General features: G+C 50.8%; 1 protein-coding gene across 4 annotated transcripts; it reads right to left on the minus strand.

The window, feature by feature from the left end:
* Window positions 1-6,252: 6,252 nt before the first annotated feature.
* On the minus strand, window positions 6,253-11,055 carry LOC111729203. 4 transcript variants are annotated; one of them, XR_002776138.1, is made up of 3 exons: window positions 10,971-11,055; window positions 7,975-9,471; window positions 6,253-7,499 (listed from the first exon to the last, which is right to left on the minus strand). XR_002776138.1 is itself a non-coding variant. In XM_023520182.1 (3 exons), exons 1-3 carry the CDS (start codon window positions 8,587-8,589, stop codon window positions 7,172-7,174), a joined length of 741 nt encoding a protein of 246 aa, XP_023375950.1. In that variant the 5' UTR covers window positions 8,590-9,520; the 3' UTR covers window positions 6,253-7,171. The 4 variants fall into 4 exon arrangements, 1 of the variants encoding a protein (XP_023375950.1); XR_002776137.1 differs by having other exon boundaries at window positions 7,967-9,471; XR_002776136.1 differs by having other exon boundaries at window positions 7,919-9,471.
* Between the last annotated feature and the right edge of the window lie 264 nt (window positions 11,056-11,319).

Consider the following 11,319-nt stretch of genomic DNA (forward strand, 5'->3'; position numbering starts at 1 on the left):
GAGAGCCGCATACTACCAGGGGCCTGGGATGACATGCTTTAGAGACTGCTCCTCTTCCAAGACGGCATTGTCACCTCAGCCAAGCGCCTGCCTGGCATGAGCACGGCCTTCTTTGCTTTCTAAGAATTGCAGCACTACCTCCAACTGGGGCAAGCGTTTATAGATCCTGTTTATCTCCAGATAGACCTAAAAATCCTACTAGGTTCAAGAACTTCTAATCAGTTATCTAAAAGTTGACCAGAACTCATTACAAGTGTCTTAGAATTCCACCTGGGCTGAAACAGCCAAATTGCCAGCCTGAAACTCAAATCCAATATTTCCTTTCTTCAGATTATATCCATGGCTCCTCGTTGCCCTTAGGACAAAGCTCAAACTCCCCAACACAGCCTGCACATCCATTTCCTGCCTGTCTCCTGCTACATTCCCCATGAGCCTTCCAGAACCTCTTCTATCCTCTCTGATCCTCAGAACTTTGTGTCCACCATTCCTGCTGCCTGGAACTCATCCCCATACTCTCTGCCCAAGCAGGGCTCAGTTGAGACGTCTTCCTCTTCAGAAATGCTACCCTGACTGCCCACACCCTACTCTGTCCCACACCCACCCAACATATTAGCATTAAAGCTCTAAAGGCCAGATGTTGTTAATCACCACTCAGCCCAATGCCTGTCACTACACCTAGCAAAGAACAGGTGTGTATCATCCTTGTCTGTCTCCCAGGTGCTTCCACATTCTCGACCATCCCTAACATGTCACTCATCTCACAGCATTATCCATTTATTTCTCCATCTCCCCCACTGAGCAATACAAGCACCTTAATGGAAGAGCTCCTGTGTGGATCCTAGCACCCAGAGCAGTCCTTGGCACATAGTAGGTCCTCAGCAGCACCAAATTTGTGTTCGAATACAGAGGAGTTCCCTGGGAAACTTTCCGAGTTTCCTGCTTTGAGTGAAATGGGGCAAGGAGACCACTAGAGGGCAGCAAGCACGTGCTTCCCCAGTCTAGACTCTATCCCATCCACATTGCTGCCAGCAGCCAATGCAACTTCTCCAAGCTCTTCCTGGTGCATTCTCTTCTTGTTCCCTTTGCAATTCAGGCCTCTGGATCACACCCTCAGGACTCACTCACTGCCAGAGCTCCACTAGGTTAGCTGAGCCCGTGTCTGTCAGAGAGGCTCTCAACCCTAGACCAACATCCAATGACCCAAGCAACTTGCCTGCAGAATTGATCCACTCCTTTGAGCCTTGCATGAGCTGCCCTCTCCCACAGACCCTGACTACCAGACCGAGCCAACAAAACAGTCCCTCTTCCCATGCCCCCCATCAACCTGGTACCACCTCTTACCCCCACCCAGGAACCCCTGGCCTCTCTGGCTCCCTGTCTCTGCCCCCAAAGGACTCTCTCAGTTCTTCAGAACTTCCTTGCAACCAAACTCTCATCATCTAAGTGCAACTAAATTGCATAGAAGTTAAAAGAGGAAGTTGAGCTAATTCCCTTGGTGGTAGATTTATAACCCTTCCGAATATTCCAATCTAAAGCTTTATGCCCTGGGGTTTCCAAAACTCTAAAGTCCCAACATCAAGGACTCTAAGTCCTGGCCTGGTGACCGATGATGATTCCATACATAATGCCTGTCTGTACACACCAGAGAGGCATTTTGAGGGTCATAAGAGCTGCATCTACTCATATGGATTATTGCAGTTATGAGGCTATTGTTTAAAAGAACCAAAACCCAAATGCAGTTTGTGAGGGGTTAACAGGATACGTCCAGTGGCCAGTACCTTGGAAGGCTAACTATGTTTCTAATCCCACCCCAGCAGACACCACTCTTCCATCAAGCCTGAGCCACACCCCAGCTCTGCACTTCCTGCAGAGTACCACAATCTTTACTGACTTCAGATGGCTCTGACCCAGAGCAGTCACCAAGTCTAATGCTACTAGCTACATCTCTCCCTGTGTTAGTTAAATGTCAAACCTGTGTTAGCCCCATCCCAGCCATGCCGACATCCAAGCTGTTAATAGTAACGAAAAGTGTTAGACCTGTTGTTAGTCAGAAGGAAATCCACAAGCCGTTAGTTTCTGCTGAAAGGAACAGACCAGGAGGGCAGAAGTTAGTCGAGGTAAAGGAGAGGTTAATTAAGAGGCTGTCAGAGCCAGGCCAAGAGCCTGGAGCCCCGCAGATGGGCAGGGTTGGCTGTTAGTGGTCAGCCCTCAGGGGCAGCCAGGGCAAGGCAGAGATTAGCTGGGTGACAGCAAGAGTTAGTGCAAGGGAGCCAGAAATTAGCCCAAAGAGACCAAGGTGCCTACTGGAGGTGAGGCATAAAATCACCCCCAGGTGTGGCCCTGGCTTAGCGGCTGGCGGGCTCTGGGGGAGGCAGGCTGGGGCCGGGGTGTGGACAGGAACAGGACATGGAGCCAGGGATGTGCTCCTGGCTGGCCTGAGGGGCTGCAGGGCTCCATGGGATCCTGGGGTTCATTTATTGTTTCCCACTTTCTCCTCCTGCAAACCCCAAACCCAGGGTGGGTCCACTTTTTTCCCAGCCTTGTCTAGTTTTCTGGTGTGAACAGTCCTTCTCAATGATTTCTGGTAGGAAAAATGGCCCGCATCTACTTCTGGTGTGGGAAATCCGGATCTCTCAGCCTCAGGTATGCGAAGGGTCCCTCTAGCCAACTTCTGGTTGTAGGAAAGACCCCTCTCACTGATCTCGGCTTCCTTCTCACTGCTTTGTGATAAGGCCAGAAATTCCCCCTCTCACTTCCTTCCGGTGTAAGAAATTCCCTTCTTCCCAACCTTCCAATATGGAAAATGCCTCCTCTAACTGACTTTCTGTATTAAATGCTCCTATCAGTGATTTCCAGTGTGGTAAGGGCATCCAGTGTAGGGAGGTTTCCACTTACTGGCTTCCAGTGTGGGATGCATCCCTTGGCTGACTTCCGGTGCAGGACATGCCCTGCCCCAACTTCTCATGCGACACCTAGCCGGCCACCTTCCCATGGGGAAAATTCTACCCTCACTTCCCTCCGAAGAAGGACACACAGGCCCCTTCTCTCTGATCCTTTGGCTGGGAAAAGCCCAGTGTTCCACACTCTAGACCCACAGGCCTCCACACTCACACCTGAGCGTTCCCTGGTCCCACCCACTCCCAGTGGCAACCAGACTTCTGCACAGAAGAGAGACCCTTATGCTCAGAGGCCAGCCTCCCATAGCCACATGACCACCTCTTCCTCAGGGCCACTGGTGTGGTCAATAGGGCTGTCCCCTGTCTCAAACCTGGCCCAGTGGACTCTGAACTCACAGCCAATTGCGGCAGCCAAGTGGAGCATCTGTCTGCAAGGCCAGTCCCAGGACATCTGCTTGCCAAAAGGAGGGAGGACCAGCCCCCAGGGGGGCCCAGAGCTCGGCAGGGCTGGGGTTAGTAAGAAGAGAAAACAGGGTTAGTAGGGGCTGGGTTAGTAAGTCAGAGCACAGCACCAGCAGACAGGGGCACCTCAGCAGACATACACAGGAGTCACTAGGATAAAAGGAAGAACACACACAGGTCCATTAGTTTGTTAAGGGGAGGTCGAGGTGCACTTGAGGCACCCCCAGGTTAGACGGATTAGTAATCGAACAAAAGAGCTGCCTATGGAAAAGAAAGCTGAGGAAGAGGAAGAATGTGGGGAAGAGAAAGTTAGGGATTCAAAGCAAGTGTCTGGCCCAGGCAGAAGGGTCTTTGTGCAGAACACCCAGAGGGACCAGGGTCTAGGCAGGAAACGTGAGCAACCTGGTGTTCTGGGCCTCCCACCCCAACCTTCACCCTTTTTTTTTTTTATTTTTAAGTATCTGCCACTTGTCAAAACCTTAATATTAATAGGACTCTTCACTGCAACCTGAGAGGTAATGATCAGTACTCCCATATTACTGCCGAGGAAATGGGTTCACAGAGGTGAAATGACTTGTTCAAAGTCACCCAGCAGAAAGTGGCAGAACTGGTGAGTCCTATTTACATGCCCTGCTCTGGAATGTGGGTCTGCACAGAGATCCCAGGCTGTGGGTAGGGCCTTCTGGAGCTCGTCTGCTCCCACGTCCCAGCCCCTTGAAAGGCCCTTGAGCTGCAAGGTTAGTAGGGTCTGGCTGCAGGGAGTTAGTAGGGCATGCTCGGGCCTGGTTAGTGTGTTAGTCGGTCGGCAGAAGGCCAGGCACCTCGTCACACGCTACAGCGTCCTGGCTGAGCCCTGGGTTAGTAGGTTAATCACACCATGCAACACTGCCCCGGCCCCTCAGCCACAGCTCCAGAGGCCTCCTGTCTCCACCAGCCAGGGAGCTGGGCCTGACCAGGGCAGGGCGGTCTGCCTCCCAGCCCCTCGGCCCCACCAGAATCAGGCCTGCCCAGAAGCATTTTGCTTCCCAATTTCTTGACTGTGGACCTCAGAGACCCTCCCACCAAACACTTCGGTTCCCCTGAAAATAGACCCCATTTGTCTTGGCTAGAAACTCCCTGCCTGGTTCTGGTCAGCCCATTTCCCAGAAGGCTGGATACGGTCACACTCACGCACGCACACACACGCACATGTGCATCACGAGCATCTTCCAGCGAGCATCTTCCCACAAAAGGTCTGATGCCCCAGTGCCACCGTGTCCAATGGACATATCCCAGACCACCAACAGCCAGGCCTCCGGCTGCTCCAACCACTAGCCTGTCTCCTCCTCATACCAACACTGCATAGAGCTTGCCCAACTCCTGGAACCAAGGTCAGAGTCCCCTGCCCCTCCTGGTCTCCCTTTTCAGCAGATGCTACAAAGCACCTGTGTGTGCCCTTCTGTCATCTCCTATCATTGGGATAGTTTCCCCACAGAAATCCCACCTGGCATCTCCCACAGTTCTACATGATGCTCTGTCAAAAAAAAAAAAAAAAAGAGGTTCTATCCAGTAAAGTTTTGGGAGAAGACCTCATCCTCGGTCCATCTTTGAGTATTCACAATTCCTACCAGCATTTTAAAGGCTCTGATAAGTCCTGCACTACAGAAACCTGCCAAATTTGAACTCACTTGTTTTTAAAAAGCAATGATATCTAGAACTCACTTTGGGAATCTCTGTTCTAATGTCCTTCTGGAAACTCTCAGCTAAGCCACGTCTTTCTCATCCTTCAAGACCCTCATTGGATTGGCCTTGCTGAGAAGCCTGTCCAGGCTACTGCGGTCGCTCTGAGATCTTACTCTCACCCTCCAAGCTCTCAGAACCTCTGCCTCAGTAGACTGGTTCCTGCCCCATTCTCCAGGTCTCTGCGGGGAGCTGGTTTTCTCCTGCTCGGCATGGCTGTGAAATCCTGAAGGTTGGAACCACAACTAGATCTTCACCTGTATCTCCACCAAGCGGCTAAACACAGGTGAGGGCCCAAAGTAGGCGCTCAATTCTGATGAGAGGAGTAGAATTTAAATACCCTTGGAAGCCTTTGGAGCGGCTGCAGAGGCCATGAAATGCAGCCACTTCCCCAAGCTGCTTAGAAAGGGGTCTTAAGAAAACAGGAGGGGAAGGACTCGTCAGAAATGCCTCTGGATCTGAAGATGCTGAGTTTACAGCCCAGAGCACTCCAAATAGATAAGCCCTAAATCTGAACTCCCGGGTGGATGGGAGTGTTTAGTGAGTACCTATTAAGAGGCAAGCACTGGACAAGCACGTGATTTTGCTGAATCTCCCTGCACCCCCCAGGGGAGCAGATGGCCTGTTTCAGAGCAGAAATTAGACTCACAGAGGTGAGGTGACCTGCCCAAGGTTGTACAGCAGAATATGTACCCTCAACCCAAAGCCCAGGCTCTCCCAGGACACCCCTCTCCTGGGGGCTCCTTCTCACTACTCTAAGTCCAGCTAGTTCTGTGTGTCCCCAAGGCACCCAGGGCTGCCCTAGCACTGTCCCCCTCACACTCAGTTACTATTTCCCACACCGCTGCTCCTCTCCTCCCTTTGAGGGCGGGGATTGTGAAGAGGAGAAGGCTCCAGCTTTCTATTTTTGTGGTGACCACCTGCTCTAGACTGAATTGTGTCCCTCCCCAAATTCATAGATTGAAGCTATAACCCCCAATGTGACTGTATTTGAAGATAGGGCCTTTAAGGAGGTAATTAAGGTTAAATGAAGTTATAATGGTGGGGACCTAATCTGATAGGACTGGTGTCCTTATGAAAAATGGAAAAGACACAACATCTATCCCAACCCCCGCCCCACACCACTCCCATGTGGGTGCACAGAAAAAAAGGCCAAATGAAGATTTAGCAAGCCGAGGCAAGAGGCTTCAGGAAAAAACAACCCTGGTACCTCAATCTTGGACTTCCAGCCACCAGAACAGTGAGAAAATACATTTCTTCTGTTTGAGCCACCCAGTCTGTGGTATTCTGTGATGGCGGCTTGAGCTAACTAATATAAAACCCCCTCCCCACCCTAGGAAAAGGACGTCCAGCTTTCAAACTTGTCTAAGGACAGCCATGGTTGCTCTGTGCAAGCACTGGGACCAGGCCCTCTGGACGAGGCTGGAACGAGTGGGTAATGGAGAGATGGGTGTGTTGGTGAATCTGTGTGATGGGGGAAGCTGCACGCGCTTGGGGCCGGCCCTTCCTGCCTTTGCCCCACAAGGACAGAATCGAGGATCTGGTGCAAAAGGAGTAGGGGTCAGAGATGGGGTTGGGCTTCTGCTCAAGCGTTGGGGCAAGGCTGGTTGGTTCCAGCCTGTTCCCTTCAGATGGTGGGAACAAGGCCCTGTGTCTGCCTCCTTCTGGTGAAACCCCCAGCCTGGGTCTCCTCCTCTCTCGGAAAACCTCTCCTTTCAGCTTTCAGGATAGCACGGCCATTCCAGCTGCCCCTCCGAGAGCGCGACATGGAGGATGGCCCGGGCTCCTCCCAGATGCTGACCACCTTCTCCTGGTGACCACCAGGAAGAGGAGAAGCACAAAAAAGCTCCATCTAGAAAGCACCCCCCAAATGAGAATCACTTGCAATGGCGCAAGACAGACTCCAGCCCACAGCGCCTGCTGAGCTGCATCTACCCTCCCTCCCCTCAGCAGCTCCTCCCGATTCCCATCCTGTCCTGAAGGGTCCTTTGGGCCCTGGATTTGGAGAGGATGTGGTCAGTAGGGCCTCCACTCAGGCCAAGCTCTGTCTGATCACCAGCAGGGATGTGAGGAGAAACCAAGTCTGCACAAGGTCAGGAAGTGGCCTCCAGGCTCAAACAGTAAGGCCCAGCAGACGAGGTCCAGCAGGACACAGAAGGGACGCTGGGCTGCCAGCCACCCTCACTGCCCTCAAGCTGGCCTCCAGAGCCACGTCCTGTCCTCAGCTGAGCACTGACCAGGAGGGCTCCATCCACGCGAGGCTCCATCCCAGGAGTTGGGGAGAATAAGGTCTTGGGGAAATTGTCCAGGGTTCCAGAAAACCACTGAAGGCTGTTCCCTGTGTCACTGTGGCCAGTGTCACCTGGTTTCTGAAGATGGGACCAGGCCAGGAGTCCTTGAGATGCGGCAGGGCAGAGCCACCTGGGGAAAGCACAATGAGTTAGGATAAGGACACAGTCTCCATCCCCAGCCCCCTACATCCCCCCAACCTAACCCCACAACTGGGCAAGGACACCTTCAGAGACACCCAGTCTTCCTCTTATGCCCCCAATGCCTAGACTGGGTGGGAGTGAAGGATCTGGACACTATTAACTTTTAGAAGAAGCTGAAGAAGAGAGAGAAAGTGATAAAAGTCATGGACGCCCCTCTTTGGCAGGGTTAGCTCAGAGGATAAAAAAGTAATAACAGGAGCCCAGGTCCGGCCCCACGGGCATCACAGCCAGAGTACAGGCAAGGGTTCAGGTGGGCAGAAAGGACCTTCAGTGTCCTTGAGAGGCTTGGATTCACTTTACATTCCTCTGTACCACCCTCCTCCAATACACACATAGGCACATGCATACCTCCCATGACAGGGAGCTCACTCCCTTGCTGAAACTGTGATAAAGCACCTTCTTACATGAAGATCTGAGAGGGCAGAACCACATCTCTGGCATTCAGCTCTGGATCCTTAGGCTGGGAGAAGGGGCTTGTCCATGTTTGGGCTGAATGAAGGAACATGCTGAAATCTCTGCCATCAACCCACCCCCACCAAAACCATGCAGAACAAGCCTTCCAGCCACCTGGCTCCCAGGTCTTCTTTTCATGAGCAAAAATGTCTGGCCAAGTACCATAGGGGGGAGACAATCTTCTCCCATGAAACGAAGCTCATTGGAACCTCCCTCCCTGACACCTACCCAGGCTTACCTGGCAGCACCCAGCCAACATGTTGGCAGCCTGGGCCCAGCCCCTGGCTCCTTCCCCCATATAGACCCCACAGGCCCATCCTGGAAGACAAAAGAGCCAACCACACTGCAGGAGAAAACCGTACCCAGGCCCCCTTCTCAGGCCCAGAACTCTGGGCTAATAAGAAGAAGGCCTGGGAGCCAGGAAGGCTGGGCCCAGGCATACCTCCCTCCACCTCCCTTCCTCCCACCCCAGAATGTCCTTCACCCACCTCCCTGGTGCCAGCAATAGCAGAAAGGAGAAACTGAACAGAGTTAGGAATCAAGAGTTTTGATCCCAGCTCTGCCATGCTTTGTAGCCCTGGAAATTCTATTCCTCCTCTGGGCTGTGGGACACTCCAGCCCTGACACTCACTCCAGGTGCACAGTAGTAACCCATAATTTGGGGCAGTGGGTGGGAAACAGGGGCCTTTGTGCTCAGCCAGTTATTATTCTGCCCCCACTCAAATGCCCGCTAATCCTGACCCGGATCATCTCTCAGGTTTTGCTTTCAGTGACAGCTAAGCTACCTCTATCGACTGGCAGACCTAGGCCAAGAGAGTCAGGGGTCTTCTCAGCATATTTTCAGAGCTTGCTGTCAGCACCTGGGACTTGGGGCATGGGTCCAGGGCTGGAGGTGTACTCAGATCCTTGCACTGAGAAGAATGTTCCATACAGGCACAGTGCTCAGGGCCCCACTTGACTGCTAGGCAAAGAAGCCCTGGCCAAGTTTTATAAATATGATGACAAAGGGCCAGATCTGAGACAAGAAGGGCCAGCCCAAATCTCCAGGGGTCCCCAACCTCCTACTGACACCAGCTCTACAAGGACTCAAGTTTCAGTAATTAAACTCAGCTCCTCAGAAGTTCTCGATGAGTTTATAAAATGCTAGCCTTGTTGCCAAAAGTGGGGTGTGAAAATTACCCTCTGGGGCCCCATAAAGTGTGGACAAGCTCGCTCTTTGTGCCATAGAGGTAGAAAAGTGAATAAGCTGCATCACCAATTTCCCCTCCCACCTAGGAATTCTGGAATACTGCATTTTTCTGCACAGACCAGGAGAGGACAAGCTGGTAGGCTGTGGGCTGGTTAGTTTGAATACTTATCTGCAAGGCTGCTTCCCGGTGTGATCTTGAACATCCAGAAGCACTTGGAAATTCCCTTCTTTCTCCTCTACCCCAGGAGCTTGTTGCACTCTGTAAAGAGACCCTGGGCTGCTCAGAGGAATATTGTTTGACCACAAAGATCCTTCCCCTTAGCCCTACAGACCTGGAATCCCTGATGTTAATAAAGCAATGGAGGTTTCAAGGGAAATATTAGTCCCTGGGTCAAACTAACAGCTGTCTCGACATGGGCTTTGAGGTCAGACAAATATGAGTGAAACTATGGCCCCCAAGCCCATGTACCTAACATGAGACTCAAAGTTAATTATTCTCAAAGCTTAGCCAGTACCTGGCATACAGTAAGTGTTCCAGAAATTATTTTCACCAGTTAATGATTTAAACTTCAAGTAAATTTTTGAGGAACACTGATGTCCCAGAAATACAGGCCATATTTATCCTGAAGCATATATGTCTCCCCGGGTGAGGGGTGTATATACCCGGTTAGGAAGCACAGATCAGATCCAAACCCCCATCTTGGTGATTGGATAAACCAAGTGTAGTATACATATATAATGAAATCTACTCAGCAATAAAAAGGGACAAACTATTGATACGCACTACGACAGAGACGAACCTCAAAAATATTATACAGAGTGAAAGAAGCCAGGCATAAGAGACCACATGCTGGATAAGCCACTTACATGAAATGTCCAGAAAAGGCAAATCATTAGAGACAGAAAGTAGATTAGTGGTTGCCTGAGATTAGGAGTGGGATGGAGATTAACAGTACATGGGTGTGAGGGGTCTTATTGGGGCAATGGAAATGTTCTAAACCTGATTTATGGTGATGACTGCACGATTTGTTAATTTACTAAAAATCATTGAATTGTGCACCTAAAATGGGTGAGATATATGATATTTAAATGATGCCTCCAAAAAAAAAGGCTATAACTTCTGATACATGCAAAAACAAGTATGAACCTCAAAATCATTATGCTGAGCAAAAGAAGCCAAATACAAAAGATTCCATATTAATGGAACTTCAGAAAAAAAAAAAGACAAGCTTATGTATAGGTATAGAAAACAGATCAGTGGTTTCCTGCAACTGGGCAGGGTGGGGATTGACAGAGGAACATTTCAGAGTGATAAAATGTTTTATATTTTGAATGTAGTGGTGGTTACACAGGTATATACATCAAAATACGTTGAAATGTATGCTTTAAATGGGTGTATTTTATTGTATGTAAATTATGCCTCAATAAAGTTATTTTTCCAAAACTCATTGAGAGGTCAAGAACCAGGAAGGGCCAGGTGAAAGGCCATACAGAGACCTGGTGGTAGGTCCCACAGGCCCAGCATCTCAGCTCCCACTTGCCTACATGAGCCACTCTCTACCCTCTTCAAGCCAAGGTCAGATGCCCCATCAAGGAAGCTTTGATTGAGGGACTGGATGCCAGAGGATCCTAAAGGTCTCTCCTTCCTCTGAAATTCAGGAGGTCTCAGTCCATATGGATTTTATGGTGGACCTGAGCACACAGCATGATGCTGATCTCTACCGTCCCAAGGGTGCACAGAAGGAGAGGAAGGGTTACCTTGATTACTCCTGTGATGCTGTTAGGGTCGTAGCAGCCATGTGAATGTGTCTGGAACCACATGGGTGGGCAGGGAGATGCCTCCAGCTGTCATCAAGAGAGAAAGAGAGAGGGGTAGGGGGAGTAAATATGTATCATGGGCACATTGGAGAATAGATGCCAGGGGGCTGGTCTGAAATCACAGCATGTGCCAAAACCAGTCTCCTTAGATTCAGATCAGAAACAAAACAGGAAGCCAGGAGGTATCTGGGTTGAGCTGGTGCCAAACAAACATCCCAACACACTGGAATAGACAGGGGATTCCGTCTTATTCTGCCACCCTAAGCAAGTGCATCACCCCTCCGGACCT

The sequence above is a fragment of the Pteropus vampyrus genome, unplaced genomic scaffold (assembly GCF_000151845.1).
Source record: "Pteropus vampyrus isolate Shadow unplaced genomic scaffold, Pvam_2.0 Scaffold251, whole genome shotgun sequence".
Classification (NCBI taxonomy): Eukaryota; Metazoa; Chordata; class Mammalia; order Chiroptera; family Pteropodidae; genus Pteropus; species Pteropus vampyrus.